The sequence below is a fragment of the Anser anser genome, assembly GCF_964211835.1.
Source record: "Anser anser genome assembly, chromosome: 15".
Taxonomy (NCBI): Eukaryota; Metazoa; Chordata; class Aves; order Anseriformes; family Anatidae; genus Anser; species Anser anser.
This window is the reverse complement of record NC_139736.1, coordinates 8,390,568-8,409,314: the sequence shown is the minus strand read 5'-3', so window position 1 is coordinate 8,409,314 and position 18,747 is coordinate 8,390,568. Positions and strand designations below refer to the sequence as shown.

The following is an 18,747-nucleotide window of genomic DNA, read 5'->3' as shown; positions in this document are numbered from 1 at the left end:
TTGATGGAGTATCTCTTGTACTCCAAGCACAAACCAGGAGTGGAATTCTCAATGCAAAGTTCAAGTGTGATTTTTTGGGGAGTTTTTAAACTGTAAGGAATATTCTTACACATAGTATAAGAATACTAAATAGCACAAGCAATATGTATACTAAATATTATTTTGAAATAGTAGACTTTTGAGAGAGGTACGAGCATGAGACCCCATCTTTTGTTCTAACAGTCTCTCTGAGGTAAATGCAGTGAGAATTTGAGATTATCTGCAGTATTGAGGAATGATCCTTTCATGTATGATGCTGTCATAGACAATGAGAACTAACAGTTGTAGAAAGTTACAGTGTGTACTCAATATTACAGGTATACAGTCATACTGTGTGTCTGTGTATATATAGACATATATATAGTGTTGTGTGTATTTTAGCCCATAAAATTGCTTTGCTTGCATTAGTAAGAAAGTTAATATTTAGCTTTATGTCTGGAAGTCCTTAACACATTTCCAGAATGTGTTTGGAACATGGTCTCACAGATTTGCTGGATGGCAATTTTTGTGACTTTTCGTGTGTTATTTTAGCCAGTCCATTGAGCAGGAACATTTTATAAGTGATCTATGACTTCATCTCTTTTTCCACAATACAAAAAATTGGAGTAAAGCTGTAATGAAAAATAGAGCAGCAATTAGGTGAGTTTGTTTTCAGTTATTCATAAGGCTTTTTAGATTGTTGATGTTGTTGATGTAAAACCAATTATTATGCTAATGCTTTGTATGAGTCTTAATAGTCCCCCTGTACAAATAAAAATGAGCACAATTTATAAATGAAATGACTGTAAGTAAATCTGTGTAAGAAGGATTCATTACTGAAAAGATCAGTTACAGAAGGGGTAATTTGCCAAGTTCAACCTTCACATTCAAATATTAGATTTAAGATGCAGATCAAAAGCTCATCATTAGTGTCTGAGCTTTTGTTGGCCGTCTCAGAGCAACAGTGTCCAGCAGCTGCTTGTTTCCTAGTGGATTCCTACCATACAGTCTTAAAATCCAAAGGAAAATTATCTTCCAGCACAATCCCGTGGGCTTTGAGGGGAACATAGAAACCTTTGTAAGCACAGGAAATCAAATCCCCCATAAAAGCAAGAAGTTTGCTTATTATGATTTCTACCAGAAGAAGAAAGAACAAAATGCTGTTGTCAAATTTGGTTTCACCAAGGTCTCAGTCTGCTGAGAAGTCCACACTTCACATGGCTACATGCTCTCAAGTCAGGTCCCCACTGAGGGAGTGAGGCTGTGGGCATGAAGGTCCTCAGCTTTTTAAGGCCTCTGTGAACTTTGCCAGGCTGCTCAGGACCACCCTGGCATGACAGCAGAATGAAAAAATAAGGTTAGATGTCTACAAATGTAACAGCCAGACCAAAGCAGTATGTTTGCAGACACTCGCATACAATGGAAATGTCCTTACAGATGTCTAGAGTAGAAGTTCCTTGGAGAAAATTTTGAACTCAAACTAGACTATGCCATGGTGCCACTTCAGTGGTTCAGATGAGGAGAAACTCCAAGCCCCACAGATACAAGTTTCTGGATTTGCTAATCCCCCTACAAGAAACACCAGTATCGAAAAAAATCACTCCAAATGATTGCAGCTTTGCATTTACAGCATTCTTTTAATAAAATATTACATTCTGATGTTGTCAAAATCAAAAGATTTTACTTTTTCATTTTGAAACAAAATAATTTTTGAGTATTGATTTAAATTTAAGACAAGAATCATATTAACTCCAAATATTTTATTTGACCAAAAGAATTCTGCTGTTTTCTGTTTTGAGGTGAATGAAGTATTTCAGTTTGAAATCAGTTGCAGTCATTTACCTTTTTCATGTTACTGGAAAGAAAGTAAAGAAAGCTGTTGATGTTCATGAATAGCTGGTCTGATTTGGCTTGGTTTACCACTGAACCAAAGATGTGAGAATTACTTGGCCTGCTCTGCTTCTTGATACCAAATTCTTATTTGCTCTCTAGGTACAGAAAATTATCCAGCATCTGTCCTAGAAACTTGTATTTCCATTGGCTTGAAAGGAGTTTGATTGTAGAAAATTGAGTTATTCACCTTAGTCTTTCTTTTGAATGTTATTCATCAAGATATCAATTGCTGAGCGTTGCCTAACTCTATCTCTCTCGTTGAGGTGGTAAAAGTTTTTATTGTTCTGTCTCATGAATTTACATTTCATGATCCTGAAAAATTAATTCTTCATCAGCAAAAGCTTGTGAAAGCAGTTGCTGTACCTTACAAATACCTGAGAAAGGCAAGTACCAATGAGTTCTGATTAGACAAGTAGTTCTTGGCAATGCACCCTTAAGTGAAAACTACTCTAAGCAAGCCTAATAATCAGTTTAGAAATACAAACGGCTCACATTTTTGAATAATAGAGTTTTGTCTTTTTTCTCCTGGTACCTCTGTGTCTTTTAATCATTTTTAGAAATGCAACTTTGAAAAATCTGACCACATTCTAGCTGTATAAGTAAACACTAATTAGTTGAACATCATAGGCCTGTGCCGATGTGATCTGATGATCTTACATGGAGACTACAGATGAACCTGTATCAGATTGCACTGTGATTACGTACAGGGAAATTAAATGCTCCTTCATCTAATCAAATTGTCCTTACGAGCATAGATTTAGCTTAATTTGTTTAAACACAAGAATCAGATTTTACAAATTAAATACAGCTATAAAATATTAAATGTATTTCTAGACATTTTCATTGACTAACCAAACAAAGATGATGCTGAGATTTTACAATAACAGAGAGTTTACATACAACAGTGCGGGTGAGAGCCTCAGCTGTTAACAATCAATAGCCTGTCGAGTTCCTCAGCAGAGTTGTCACAGTTTTCTCTGGTGCCAGATTGTCAGGCTGAAAGGGTACAGCAGGTTTTGGGGAATTGCAGCGTGATTTTCACAGCTCATTACTGGTGTCAGTGGACTGTGCAGAGGTGAACAGTAGTACAGCCTTCACAGGTGGGGCTTCCTTTGCAGGAATCAAACTCCACAAGTAGTGTATTTAGAATGGTTGAAAAGAACTCCAGGGCGTCCACGTTCAGAGTTAAACTTGATCAGTTTGTCCAGGATAGCAGAATAAGCCCCATCTGGCTAAGCAACGATGCACCAGTTCCCACCAAAAATCAATGGACTGCACTGTCTGCCTTTGGCTTCCTCACTTTCTGGACAGGGTTTCAACAGCATCAATACATGGTTTTAAATTTCCATTCCTTTTTCCTAAGTAACAGCTTTGTTCTGGGAGATTAATTTTTTCTCTCGTTGATTTAATTAGAGCAGAGGGAAAACAGGTTGAGTATTTTAAATGTAATCCCATTTTTGAATGGAATAACTATAAATAGCATTGGATTTTTAAGTGCAACCATAAAAAATATGTTGAATAATGTAATCTGGTCACAGCTTCAGAATCTGATTCTTTTTAAGTGCATTCAGATTTGGAATATGTTTTGGCAAAGTAATCCACTTCGAAGCAAATAAATCAGATTGTTCTTGTAATCAATTTATTCTTTGTAAGAAGTTTTTTAACATTCTAATTATGATTTTAGGAAGTAATTGTTTTTAAAACAATCTTAAAAATATAATCCCAGAACAAATTCTTGCTTTTTGGCACTAGCCCATATTGGTCTTCAAACAGGTCTGGGTGGGGTTTCCCCTAAGCCTTGTTCTCGTGGTGTAAATTACTCCTAATACAAGGGAAAATCTCACCCAGGAGTTTTCCTTTCTGCTGAAGTTACAGGGTTCTCACTATATACATTGGGCCTGTTGGACTCACCAATGTATTAGTGCATTTTTATAATGATACAAAACCTGAATCCGAATAGGAAAATCCCGAAGGATTTTTTGTCAAGCACTGGAGCTGGAGTGTGGCCTGCCTGCTTCATCCTCAAAAGAGCCCATAACTTTTGAAATTGCAGGCTTGCCACAAAAAAAAAGAAAAACAGTCCAGCTGTGTCACACTGCTAAGTACTGTTGTTATCTCTCTATAAACTAGGTGGAGCTTGTTCAACAGCCAAAGATGATCTCTGGGAAAATCCAAAGGAAGCAACTAAGGAACAAAGCATGAGAAAGAACTTTGCTGCTGAGCTCCCAGTCAGAATGTGCTGATCCTGGATTGCTTTTCTGCCTTCTGTCATCCTATCAGTCTTAAGAGGTGTTGAACAACCTTCTAATCAAGAGTAGCTGCTGATTTTTGTTCTTGTGCTTTGAGGTGTTTCTAAAGCAATATATTTCCTATGATTTTAAATATATGTGAGAGAAACTGTATTGAAAGTAACAAGAAGAGGGCAAATAAGACTTTCCTTTAGCTTTTGCTTTTATTTTCATATGTGCATTGTTACTGCTGAAAGCCACAATGAATTTTAGGATGACTGCAAGTAGGTATCAAACACTATTCTGTGAGAATAATTTTAATTGTTTTTGATTATCAGACTTCCACATTAGTTTTAGCCAGTCACATATAGTTTCAGGATTAAATATGATCAAGGATTTTCTGGGCTGAGTGGTGAGTTTAGACTACGAGGTATTTCCATAACAGTCAAGCACGGTTACGTGGGTATGGCAGCAGCAGAGGCTTAGTTCATCCCTGCTAGGTTGCATCTCAGATTTCTTGTTACCCCTCAATAGCACTGGCAGCTCAAACAGTGCTGCTACAACACAGCCCACATACTCTTTATTCTTGATTCAGACGACGTAAATAGCTGTTGAACTTTATGACCAAGTCTTGCTGCGTTTACTGGGCACACAAAAACACCAGTGAACCAAAAAATAGGTTTATTTATCTCAAAATGTCCTGGTTCTGCTCTAAACCCACTGTGTGGTACCCATGAGCACGTCTGCTGTTGTCTCAAGAGCTTGGAAAAATAACAAACATGCTATGTAGTGAAGCTGTTGATGACCTTTCAGGACAACTAATTGAGTTACTAACTGACAAAAAAACACAAGTCCCAGGAGATGCTGTGCCAGGAGAGTACTTACCTCTTTCATACCCTTAAGCTCTGAAATGAATATTGCTTTGCTTTCCACCTACTAAGTACGCAATTGCATGAGGGTTTTTTTGTTTTTTGCTTTTTTTTTAGAGAGAGAGAAATCAAATGCACAAAATACTGCATCCTTGTAGATTACAACCGTCTAAATGGATCTGAACTTGCATTGCTGAAACCAGGGGATAGCTGAAAATTGATTTCTGTAGGAGCAGAACTAGGCATGAAATGAAAAATAAACCTCACTCACTGGACTATTTGCATGCTGAGAGCATTATATTTTTCAGGAAATGACAAAAGTGACTGAAAGAGGTGTGGGGTACATTTGGGGGTTTTATTTATATATAATATTGTTTTAATTATTCCTTTGGTGATTCATTCCAGAGAGAAAGTCTTTAGGCTACCTCCTGTCCAATGTGTTGTACTTGAAGTAAGCAACAGAGATGTCAGACTGGAACTGCATTATCTACCTTGGGATGCTCTCCAGTACATTCTCATCAACAGCTGCTCTGAATCCTACTTTCTGGGGGCAGCTAGTTACATTTTGGTGAGCAAATGAGAAACTTCTCCAGATTTCATCGCTGCTATCATAAAAATCACCAGTCAAGTGTTTTTTTTCTGTGTGTGCTGGCAGAAAGCTGCTGCAGTATGCTGTGTCCAGTCAAAAGCTTGGCATACTTTTTATTTGTTTATTCTAGGACTTAGAGGACAAATTACCTGTCTGACCTATCTGTGTGTATATTGCCCATCACTGTTGCACTGAACAACGGTTAAGGACACCTCCAAACAGTAGCAGCTGTGCTGTGTCTCAAAATGCATTGACAGAATGCAGGCCAGCCAGGTTGGATGTCACTCGAATTGTTGCTGTAAACCCCTGACTGCCCTTAGGATTTTACCCCGGTTTACTCTGCGAAATGGGCCAAATCTGGCTGCCTTGCAAGTGTGTGAGCAAACTCACTCATTGATTTCAGTCTCTCCAAACTGGATTGAAGATGGGCTCTCTTGTTTTCATATGCTAGAAACTCCATGTGTTCAGAGTGGCACACTTGTGGGTTGTTTTTTGTTTGTTTGTTTTGTTTTTTAGTTTGGTTTGGTTTGTTTTTTTTTTTTTGTGTGTGTGTGTGTTATACAACTCAAAAGCCACTTACCAGTCAAGGCAGTGTGAGGAATTTGAGAAATTATTTGCACCGTGGGGAGAGAAGACAGAAGATGCTGTGCCCTGCTATAAAGACATGAAGTTCCTCAATACCCAACCCAAACGTTCCTACTCTGAATCTCACTGTATGTGCTCTTGAAGTGAAAATTCAAAGAACTGAGCACCACACAGTGTTTTTCTCCAGGTTTTACTAGGAATTCCCTGTGTTTATCATTGTCCTGTCCATCTTAATTTCTCTGACTGTGTATAGGGGCTTCCATGTACCTCTATCCATAGTTATCTTTGTTCATGCTCTTGACTGAAGAATGGTAAGAGCAAAAGCAGAACCACTAAAATAGCAGTCAAATCGGAAGAATGCAGTAATTCTCTTTTCACATTACCATAACGTCAGCTAATAGTGTCACTTCAGGAATTCTGCTGCACACCCTTTTTAAAAAAATGTTAAAATGAGAGGTGGACAGTCTACAATTACTTTAACTTTGAGTATATGCTTTTTCATTATGTTGTATGTAGTTTACCAAGGTGGGGAGGGTAATCTCCTAACAGTGAACTCTACAGAATTTAGCCTGGGAGTTGGTTCTGGGTCTACAATAAGACACGATAGACAGGGAGAGAGGCTGTACTTGACTTGTGCAACGACACTGATGCCAGATTGGATAGTTTACCTCTGAGTAATTTCAGAGTTTAGGTTCAGTTTGCAAAAGTGACTTGAAAGCTTTCAGGTACTCCTAACATGTAGCAATTTAGCAGTCTATATGAAGAATCAGTCATACATTGATATGGCAGAGACGCATGGGCTCTAACAGCTTGGTTCTGCCTCTCCATAGTCCATTACAGCTGCTATCTCTGCTAGTTTCTAGCATCATCTCTTGTCGTTTCCTGACTCTGATCCTTAATCATACAGTTTATTTCCTCTGTATTTCTATACAGTCTATATATGCTATATGGTCTATATGTATGCTTATGTATATCCTTTATTTAGTTAGGTCTTAGTTTATAAATATTTTCCCCTTGCTGGACTCAGCGTTCCAGGTGGCAATACTAAAATGCTGTACTGTGATCATAGTAGATTCTCCTAAACCTATAGTTCATACATTGTGTTGCTACCTTCCAGAGCGTGGACTTTGTCTCACCTCATCTTTGTCACCATGTTTCATGGCAATGATTCTATAGCTTGAGTTTTCATTGATCGGAACTGATGACACACGGCTGAACTGCATATATTTTATTCATGTAATTGTCTGTCAGATATTACAGGTGACATTTATCAGCACCAGGTTTATGAAAATCTTCATATTTTTATTGTACCAATTCTCATACTGTGTTTAACTCCATGACCTGAAAAGAAAGACCTACTGTTGCAGTTTCCAAAATAATTGGTGCCATAGAATGGAGTTATATATTAATCTTTGGTGGATTATCCATTCTCCTAAGGCAGTGAACCAGAAATGTGGTCATTTGTACTCAGTGCTCTTTCTGTCTTCTCACGACTTTTTCAGTAATTGTGCCTTTCTTCAGAAGGTAATTGGTGAAATGTAATCTTCACTCTCAGGAGGAAATAATCCCCACCACAGAATGTGATGTGTGATGCTAATGAAGGGCTATGACTGCTCAGAGAGCTACAGGCAATACTTGCCAGCAACTACTACACAAGATACGTGTGTAAGAGTTAAAAGAAGTCTCACCTGATCACAAATAACATCTCCAGGTAAGGACAACCTATTCAATTGCCCTCAGAAATTAGTTTTTATTTAGTGATTGTTAAAACACTTATTCTCAAATATGCAAGATGATTTCTGCTAATGTTAAAAGAAAAATCTATAATGCAGCATTTTATTCCTCTTTCTTCATATGATTTTCACTTTTACGAAGGAAAGTGGACTACCAGAGAGCAGTTGTACTTTTCTGCTTTGTGTCAAGCAGACTGAAGAAGTAGCTTCTTTCTGGAAGAACATTTTCCAGGTGTGAGTCTCCAATCACTGTATCAGATCTGGGAGAAAAATAATGTGGTAGCCAATTTCTGCACAGCTTTCACTGATTTATTGTGAGTTTGGGAATTGGACTTTTCTTTCATGAACTGTTAAGAATAAAGATAAGAAGCAATATGTTATAAGCAGAGTAAAAAAAAAATCTAAAAAAGAAAAAGCCTCTCTATTTTAGTCTTTGAGACTGAATGTACTGTGAGCACCATGTTCCCATACATACAGCTCTAATTGGCTTCACTCTTTTGCAAAGTATTTTCATTGTGATGCATAACTATGAATTTTATTTTATTTTGTGAAACCAAGTTCATCTGTGTATGTTTAGGGATAAATACAAACGTAGCAAAAACATTATTCCAGTAAGCAAATCAATAAGAGAAAGTGAAAAACCACCTTTGAGTTATTCATGATACTTTGCTATCTGACTAATATGTTAAGGTAAATGCCATGGGTGGATTGCAAATCTTCTGTTTGGACAAAAGGAAAGGAGAGCAAACAGTGCAATGTGGAACATACTTCTGCTTTGTGTTTTTTGCTTTAGCAAAAAAATAACAGCATGGATATTTATTGCCTCTCTTGCATATTGGCTAAATGCACAAACTCCATCACAGCTCCTTTGCCCCTGCTTGCTGGTGATTACCCTGGGCTTTGAATAGTTGTGCGTGATCATTATGTCCTGAATTCCAAGGCCAGTACCAGAGACAGATGATGGCAGCCATCCTGTAATCAAATCCGTGTTTGCAATTGGTAGCCTTGTATAGGTAGGTAAGACTCCCGTGGTGCCTACAACATGGGAATATTGGATCCAAACCCTGACAATTGGAGAGCTGGATTGAGGACCTGATGCCACAGTAAATCTCATAGATGGGAGCAGGGAATAGTAATGGGAGGATAAGAGCTATAAAAAGACCAGATTGGTCTTTAGGTTAACTTCAAGGAGGTCATCGTGGATCTCTGGAATACTTTTGTTTGGTGGCATAAACAAAGAAATTCCAGAGATGATTTGGAAGAGGTCTGTGTTGCTACTGGCATCACAAGAGCAAGAGGTTTTGCTACTGTTGAGGTTTTTAAACAGGAGCAATAGCTTTACAGATGGGCTATGGAAATATCTGAAGATAAGCAGAAAGATGGCAGAGCACCCTGGACCAGATTCATTGGTGTCTTTCTCATTCTTTCAGTTTAATGAGGTGGGAACTCCCTGGGCTCATCGCAGGGTGCTCTGCTAGCTCTTTCCATGCCCAGCACATTCAGAGAGACTGTGCCTAGTGTGAGCTGTCCCTGCTGGCACCTGCTCTTGGACTGATGAGCCTCGGCCTCCCTGCAGTGCTGATCCATAGTAAACATCAGGAGCAATGACCAGCTTCAGTCTCTCACTCTGTCATGCGCGTTATGTCCAAACAACAAATAACCTAAGCCCTAAGCATCTCTAGGACTGAGTTCAGCAACCAGTTCAGTGGGGTGATAGAAGGCGTTCACGGGGTTCATCCTTTCTAATTGTGGGCTAAAAACTGGCTTCTGCTATCCGGGGTTTGGTGTTTTTTTGTTGTTTTTGTTTTGTTCTGTTTTTGACAGAAATAACTGCAGTAGTGCCCATCCAAACACACTATTCGCATGCAACATGCCAAAAACTCTTAGGAGGTGTGTCCACAGTTTCAAGTCCATCCTTTGGTTGGACAGCATGGGAGTTGTCATCTCAAGGGGGAATTCTATGAGAAGCCTGTGGACAGCTTTAAAACCAAAAGACTTAAAAGGGTTATTGGAACTCTATCTTAACCATAAGGAGAGGTGGGATAAAGTGTCATGAAGAGGTGGACTTTACTGCTCTGTATACATCTGATCTATTTGGAGTCAGCTGGGAATGTGTACATCATAATGCTATTACTGATTTTTCTGTCTCTTTTAGAAGGGAAATAATCATTAAAAAAATAGCTCTGGTGGTTATCCTCTCCAAAAGCCCACATATATCTGGTTTTGCCATGAAGATTTTACTTGAAATTCAAGTGTTGCGGTCTCCATGGAGAATCCAGACACTCTACAGATTATTCCACCAGTGTCGTAAGACTTTTGCACCTTTGAATCTCTCAGATTATGAAGCCATCGGTCGTTGTGAACAGGAAGTGCCTGAGTACTTCAATTTTGCAGGTGATGTGCTGGACAAGTGGTCTCAAATAGAAAAGGTAGTATTTCCGACCCTGCAGATTCAGTATTTTAAATGAAACTGTGCCTTTATCCCCAAAATTCATGTCTAAAACTGTCACTGACTTCAACAGGACCAGAATTTCCTCCCCTTTTTCTGGTTTAATGTCTTACTTTGCAGGGAAAGGACAGTCAATTTGCTTCAGCATCAAAGGGGACATGGTGCTTTGTATCTATGACAAAGTGCCGGGTTTGTAAAAGCCTCCAAGTAATTTATGAGCATTGCAAATCAGCTAAATATACACACAAACTTTTATGTGCCTTAGAAAAGGGTTCTTTTAAACCGAAACTAAACACATGCTTAAGATCCTTGCCCTGTCCTAGAATATATAACATTGTTGAATTGCACTGCCTGAAGCGTCCCAGAGGAACTACATGAATCTTGGAAGTAACCAGCATGTCACTTGTTCTTGCATTGTCTCTAGGAACGAAAGGAACCATCAAACCCAGCTCTGTGGTGGATAAATGGAAAAGGAGGTGAAAGGAAGTGGAGCTTTGAAGAGCTGGGCTTTGAGTCACGAAAAGTGGCCAATGTGCTCTCTGGCCCGTGTGGTCTGCAAAGAGGAGACCGAATTATAGTAATTCTACCCAGAATCCCAGAGTGGTGGCTGCTGAATACAGCTTGTATGCGAACAGGTGAATTGTATCATTCCTGATGGTCTGTGGACTGCTTGTTACCTTCTGTGTCAAAAGTTGGTTAACAATTCATTTAACAGTTACATTTCTTACCTGACTTTGTAGGTTGAATATTTGACAATCAAAGGTGCTGACAGGGGTAGTGTCTTATGACTGGTGAAATTACCTTCATTGGTTTTCTTTCACTTTTTGTGGCTTGTGATGATTTAGAAATCAATTTGATTTAATTTCAACAGATTTATGTTAAAGCTGCTAGCATTAACTGCCCTGAAGTTATACCTTCTACTTACATTGTGCCTGGAGCAAAGGGTGTCTTAGAAACAGAAACTATTTTGTGCTTTAGATCTGCACATCTGTATTCAAGTGGAAGCAGAGTCAATCTGTTAAGGGATGTGTGATTTGTTTAACCCTCATCTCATTTCTGGATTGAATGGTGATGATATTCAACAAATCAGAAGAAGCTATGAAGTGAGCAGGGCTGAAAGTGAAAAATAGCTAATAAGTTTCCCGTTTTATTGTACTTTCAGGTGTTGTCTTCATCCCAGGGACAACACAGCTGACAGCAAAAGACATTTGCTATAGATTGCTGGCTTCCAAGGCTAAGTGTATTGTTACAATTGATGAGCTTGCTCCTGCGGTGGACTCAGTTGCATCCAAGTGCCAGTTTCTGAAAACAAAGCTAATTGTATCTGAAAGCAGAAGAGCTGAGTGGCTTAACTTCAGTGATTTGTTCAAGTGCGTGCTTTCTGCCTCAGCTCTATCACTGTTACCTCAAATGGAAGATTTCTCATTGTTTAAACACATACTTGTGTCTTGTTAATGAACTAATACCTTTGAGAGGGCGGAGGGAAGGCAATTTAGTCAGTGTTCTACAAAGAAAGAGAATATTTGGGAATAGCCAAATTGCTAAGTTAAAAAAAAAAAAAGTGTAGTTTAGTCTTAGGACATCTAGGTTTGTTTCATATGACTATGAAATAATATGGGAAAATAATATGTGAAAATGGACAGGAAAGTCTTTCATTGACAGCTGCGGGCTATTTGCCCTCTAAAGTTCAAAGAAAAATATTCTATACAAATTACTCCAATCCATATTCCTAAAACTTGATGATGATAAGACTTACGTGAATAGCATTTCACTATGAAAAGCTAAAAGAGCACAGTGCAAAATGTTCCTAATGCATTTAAAAATCCACCTGAGTCACTACTGAAATGCAGCTACCGAAGTGGCACCCAACAGACAGCTTTTCACTGCAGTGCACAGGACTGTACAAGGGGTGGTGAAGCACCACAGGGTAGGGAAGCAAAATATCCTGCTGCAATGTGCTCAGGGTCCTAGATGTGATTTTTACAAACTGGCATTTTGTTAAAAGCATCTGTGTAACTAAAAACATTCTTTCATGGTGGAATACAAGCTCTTTAGTCACTTTGAGAGCTTTGTAAGATGTTCTGTGCACTCTTACAACCACTGAAGTCTGAACTAGCATTACCGGTTGTCACTGTATTTCCTTCAAACAATTACCCACCTCAGTGCCGCTTAACTGGATGACAAAGAAAGCAGTAACACTGCATTCTTAAACCTCCTAGAGCTACTAAAGCATTGTCAAGTGGATTTGAAGCATCCTCTTGCATGCTGGGCTTAATAGTTCAGGGCTCAGGTCCATGGCAGTGGGTAAAATTGATTTGATAAAACCTGAATATTGTCTGGAACTGTGTCAGTCCTACAGAGGCTGCCACTGGGGGTCAGGCAGGTAGGCTGTCTGGTTTCCCCAGATGGCTGCCTTGCAAAGTGCTGGCTGTCTGGCTCCAGGGTTGCTCGGCTGTCAGGCTCCCAGTCTTCTCAGACTGCTGGGCTGCTGTCCTGCTGGGCTTGCTGTCTCGCCAGATCGCTGGCAGCCTGCCTACCTACTGGGGTAGCTGCCCGGCCTCCCAGCACCATGTCCTCAGCTGCCTTAGCCAGCTGCTGAGGTGGTCAGGGGGCTGTGGACCTTGTCAGCGAGGCTACCTGCCAGCCAGCACGAGGAGACAGCGGGCCCACGAAGACAGACATCCTGAGCCCAACCTCGCAGTGGGGGCCAGGCATGGGCAGTGTTTCTGTGCCAAGCAAAACCTTTTCAAACATCAATCCTGGCACAGAAGAAGAAGTGGTTTTGCTTTCTCATCCCATTACGGGATGAGAAATATCTCCCTGTCATGGACCAGACTGCCAGGAATTTGTGCATCCCCATGCTTCCCCAGGATAATTAACTGGTGGGACCATCCACCACCTGAAATGGTGGGTCTGCCCTTAGCTAATCACGTTAAGGCTGGAGGATATGCTTTCTGGAGGATACTTTGGTCAAACACAAGATGCTGGAACTCTTGATGGTTATGGGAGGTGAAGGAAAGTGAGCCAGTTGGGGGTATAACTGTGGAGAAGATGTACACAGAGAAAAGTTAAAGACCGAGATCAACGACACTGATACAGAACTAGCAGTGCAAGAGTGAAGGAATCTCAGTAGTTTCTTAGCACTAACACCTCACTATACAGACAATCCTGCTTAAAGGAGCCAAGCTAAATCTGCCAAATAACATCATTCACTGTTTCATATGTTTCCTTTTTTCAAGGGCTGCCTCTGCTGTCCATAACTGCGTGAAGACAAGAAGCCAGGATCCAATGACAATCTATTTTACTAGTGGTACCACAGGCTTCCCCAAAATGGTTGAACATTCCTATGGAAGCTTTGGTCTGGGTTTTTTTATCTGTGGAAGGTGAAGTATTGAGCTAATTATGCTTTTACAGCTCTGAAATACAAAGCAAACAGAAGAATTTTTGTATGATAAAACTGTGATAGATGATGAGGCTCTCACATACAGTGCATGTCATTTCTTGTGGTCTCTTCAGCTGAATTGTACCTAGGAAGCAAGGATCTTGTTTGACATGGTATAAAGCACCATTTTAGAAACTGCTTGCCGTGTAATCCATGCAAAATAACATATTTTGAAAACTCAGTAAGGATACCATATATTTTTCTTTATGTTTACCATCAGTATAAAGGATAGGTAAAAACCATTTATTTGAGCTCTTGAGTTTTGGATCAAATTTACCATGCCTTTAAAAAGGCATGGCCAAAAAAATAAAAATAGGCCAAAAAAATAAAAACACACAAAACCTCTCACATTTTTGATTTCCACTTGCAGTTATCCTTATACTGGTCATCTTTGTCTTTAACAGATATTGGATGAATTTGACTCCCTCAGACATCGTGTGGAACATGTCAGACACTGGCTGGATAAAGGCAGCTATTGGGAATGTTTTTGGTCCATGGTTCCAGGGTACATGCGTTTTCGTACATGCCATGCCACAGTTTGATCCAAAAGTAATCTTAAATGTAAGAACACCATGCTTACAATGAGTAGTTACTCATATTTCATGTTATTTTCCAGGCAGGACACAAAACTAAGCCTCTTAGGTTGATGGGATTAGCTGTTTTAAATTGGCATAACCACAAGGTGATTGTGCTTTGAATAGGAATATAATACAGGAAGGATTTTGCAGCATGACTTTTTTGGGCATAGGATATTACCAGCTGCTTCTGATCAGCAGGAGTTACTGGTATTACGTAAACCTCTCCCCTCCTGTATTTCACTATTGAAATGATAAATGAGCTGAATTACATGTAAATTAATATTTTAATTAAGATGCTCTGACCCTTAAGAAAGACAAGTCAGCACTGGAAAACAATGAAGTAGTGAGATGGGCTTGTTCCTAAATCAAATTATTTTCAAGCTTCTCAAGCTAATCTGAGATTTACTCTTGCAACAGAAAAAGGGGAGAGTGCTATTCCTAAATGGCTCAAAGTGGAAAAGTGTACGTTCCTAACACCACGAGGTTTATTTGGACATTTTAATCCCATTTCCTTTTTCAAAATGGTAGTTGTTAGTTTGGTTTTAGTTTCTTTAAATAAATTTCTTAGCCTTGCTGACATCTGCTTGCAACGTGCATGGGGTATCAGATCTCTGCACAAAATGAAGTAGACATTAGAGGCTGCTTTACCCATGGTGTGACTGGAGTGAAGACTGGTAAATGAGAGGTCTGCCCTTTGCTTTTGTTTATCATTACCTGTCCCCTGCCTCTGAGCAAACTTTCACTGCAGGCAGAAGTGAGGTTTAAAAAATATAAAGTATGGCTTAGTTCTTCTACCTGAGTGATTGAGAATCATTTGCTGGTGTTATTGGTGAGAAAAAAAGATGCATCAGAAAAAGGAGGCTCAGCTGAGATCTTTACTTTTTCTAGCAAGGCACTCATGTTCTGTGTTCAGTGCCAGCCAAAGAAGGAATATATATATATAAGTGTGCCAGCCTGAAAACAAACAAACAAACAAACAAACAAAAAAAAACACCAAAACCTTTTAATACCGCATTCCTCTCAACCCAGCCTGGACTTACAGAGGTTTGGCTCTGCACATTGTACTGCATGGCAGGCACTTTGTCAGGACTGCTGAGGAATTGCAGCATGTCTGGAGCTTTGTGGCAGTTCTTTTCAGCGTGAGATCAAATAAAAGACGGACATAGGCAAAATATTCAAAAGAAACCTCTCATGTTAGGTGCCTCCATTTTGCAGTGCCTGACTTTGTCCTAAGGTGAAATGTGTGCTTTACGGAAGTCCCTTTCAGAAATTATGTTGTACCTCTACAGCCAGGTTTTCACACAAAAGGATGGTCCTTTGTGCTTCAAGTGAGTATCAGGACAAACTATGAACACCAGCAATTTACCACAGTGTATCACCTCTTCAGCAGGTGTTTTAAGCACTGTAGTATCTTATCTCAACACTGACAGTCACAGTTGTTTTTGTTTGTTTGTTTGTTTGTTTTGTTTTGTTTTGTTTTACTTCGTGGGTTTGACTTCTTTTTGCTTTGGCTTACAATGTTAAGTGAGGTTACAGTCAGGCTTTACAATTTGTGCCCTAATATGGAATAGAAATGAATCGTTAGCAGCAAGTTGTTTGGTTTTTTTTTTCCCAAAACAATATTGTTGAATTCTAATTTTCTTTTTAATTTGTCAGACCTTGTGCAGGTATCCAGTGACCACTCTGTGCAGCGCCCCAACTCTCTACCGTATGTTGGTACAGCACGACCTCACCAGGTACCTCACGTCTGTTAGCAAGTGGCCATGCCATGTCCAGACAAGCTATTGCCTGGGCCTTAATATTGCTTTCTACTTAAACTCTCAGAGTGGTGGAAATTCTATGTTGGAGGCAAGGACTGTCAGGAGGCGCAGCCTTTTCCTCAGCGTTGCAGAGAGGTGACAAAACCTACCCTTTGCCACCTCCAACCCAGAGCATGTTTTGCCCTGAGGCATTACACAATAAATATACCTCTAGGCATTCTCTCAATCCTAGCTCTAAGAAAGTTCAATATGCCCTGAAGTCACAGGGTTGGACATACAGATGTCAGGGAGAGCAGAATTTGTGCCTTTCTTTCCTCTGATATCAGCAATGTCCTCTGTCTATGAAGGTACGCATTCAAGACACTGAAGCACTGTTTGAGTGGAGGGGAACCAGTCAACCCAGAAGTGATGGAACAGTGGAAAAGCCAAACAGGACTGAATATCTATGAAGCCTATGGCCAAACAGAAGTCGTACGTTCACCCTCGTTTGTAAGGGGCTACAGCTCAGCTATCACTTGAGACTCTCAGGGGACTCAGATATCTCATTCCTCCTGGCAAATACAGAACTTGGCTATATATATTGAGAAAGAAAGCTGACATTAAAATATGTAGCAGTTGCCTTCAGGAGGGTTTATTGTTTTGCTTACTGGCTGTAAAATGTCATAGACTTTTTGTTGAAGACTCTCAGTGAAGTCCTCAAATGTTATGGCTTACACAGATGGCAGATTTAGATCTTAAGCTAGCTCAGCAGTGGGCACAGTACAAGAGCAGGAGTAGCCTCAGCAATGACAGTGAAAAACATCTGGGCTGGTTGTTTGTCTTTTCCAACAGGGAATGATATGTGGAAATATGAAAGGAATGAAAATTAAGCCAGGTTCCTTGGGCAAGGCAGCTCCCCCCTATGATGTTCAGGTATGGTGATCTCCTTTTCTGTTTGCTGTTATCATAGGAAGTGAAAAATGGGAAAGCGCAACATACAGTACAACTTTCAGTACCATATGGTGGTATTCAGGGCTGTGAGTGGTTAAGCTGTTGTGTTGGTTAGTTTTAGAACATGGTGTTCTTAAAATGTGAAAACCTAACTACCCATTTGCCTATTCTATTGCAGATTATAGATGAAAAAGGCAGTGTTCTGCCTCCTGGGAAAGAAGGAGACATTGCTATCAAAATTGATGCCAAGCGGCCATTCACTTTTTTCACTCGATACGTGGTAAGCCAACAGTGAATTTCCTGAGAGCCAGTTCAGGCCTGCAGCATGATATACATTTATACCAACAGGAAGAAGTGCAGCACAAAAGGCTTGTGGCTCTTCTTGACTTAACAGTGCTTTGACTTCAGTGACTTTTTGACTCAGTGGAATTAGCTAAAGTACCAATGGCAGCAACATGCAACAATTCAAACTTCAGCCTCAGACGGTCACCCATACGCTTCCCCAGCATATCCCACCTTGACTCCTGTAACAGAATTAATCCAAAACAAGCTGCCAAACTGAAGCCCTCTCCTTCAAATTTAGTGGAGGGTGTACTCACCCCTAGTGCATTTTGAGGGAGCAACTCTGCAGTTTCTATGTTACTTTTTTTTTGTGTAGAAACACTGGTCTTTTGCTTCTCCCACCATCTCTTCTTCATAATTACAGACAGCATAGAAGGCAAGAGGAGATTCTTAAAGTGTAGACCCAAATTATGCACAAATACTGAGTATATGTATTTGTTCCTCCCACCATTATTCTTTATCCCTTTTCATCCAGAAAGGTATACAGCAATAGTGCTGCTGTATGTATGGTTTTTTTTCTTCAAACTTGGTGACTCGACCAGGGTGCAGTTATAAGCACCCCAAGGGAAAAGTAGCTTGATCAGGGCCAGATAGAGACAGTGATTTTCTATTTCTCAAGTTCCATCTGAGATCCAGCTACCGTGATAGGGGCAGGGTAAAATATTCTTAATATTATAAACTATTTATTTTTGGACTGAGCAAGGAATTCATGATATGAAACCTCCATTCTCTCCCCCTTTCTTCAACAGACCTACTGTGTGATCTTCACTTCTGTATGTGCCATTGTGATAAGTTTTCCCTTGTGGAAAAAACAAGCACAAGCTCTTAGAAAGAATGCAATGAAAGGTATTATGGGTAGTGTCCAAAGTGGCAAAACTCATCTCTAAGCTTAAGGCTTCCCAATATTTTGAGTATTTAATTGTTGCTTGTTCAACAGGATGATCCAGTGAAAACCGCTTCAACAATCCGTGGGAACTTCTATATCACTGGAGACAGAGGGAGCATGGATGAGGATGGTTATATATGGTTTATGGGGAGATCTGATGATGTCATCATCTCCTCTGGGTTTGTAGATTTCACTTGAAGTGCCAAGAAATGTCTAAGAAATAACTATATACTTTTCATCTAAGCATTTAATTTCTCTCTCCTAGGTATCGTATTGGGCCATTTGAAGTAGAGAGTGCCCTGATAGAGCACCCAGCTGTTGTTGAGTCAGCTGTTGTCAGCAGCCCAGATCCCATCAGAGGCGAGGTAATTAGTGATCACTCTTCCATTCATGAAGTGTCTTGCATCAGTTTACACTCAGTTGCCACCGAATTCATAAGACCCTT

The 18,747-nt window shown here is 39.8% G+C and overlaps 1 protein-coding gene across 1 annotated transcript in view; it reads left to right on the top strand.

Moving 5' to 3' along the window:
- The window catches only part of LOC310882333 (uncharacterized protein), a 70,970-nt gene that overhangs the window by 33,023 nt on the left and 19,200 nt on the right, over positions 1–18,747 (top strand). Inside the window, exons 15-26 of the mRNA XM_083800953.1 lie at positions 8,015–8,149; positions 10,071–10,344; positions 10,789–10,999; positions 11,527–11,734; positions 13,604–13,747; positions 14,211–14,367; positions 16,041–16,120; positions 16,492–16,615; positions 16,976–17,056; positions 17,253–17,354; positions 18,354–18,481; positions 18,568–18,667. Of these exons, the coding sequence (XP_083657079.1) occupies positions 8,015–8,149; positions 10,071–10,344; positions 10,789–10,999; positions 11,527–11,734; positions 13,604–13,747; positions 14,211–14,367; positions 16,041–16,120; positions 16,492–16,615; positions 16,976–17,056; positions 17,253–17,354; positions 18,354–18,481; positions 18,568–18,667 (1,744 nt within the window). The remainder of the gene's footprint in view (positions 1–8,014; positions 8,150–10,070; positions 10,345–10,788; positions 11,000–11,526; positions 11,735–13,603; positions 13,748–14,210; positions 14,368–16,040; positions 16,121–16,491; positions 16,616–16,975; positions 17,057–17,252; positions 17,355–18,353; positions 18,482–18,567; positions 18,668–18,747) is intronic.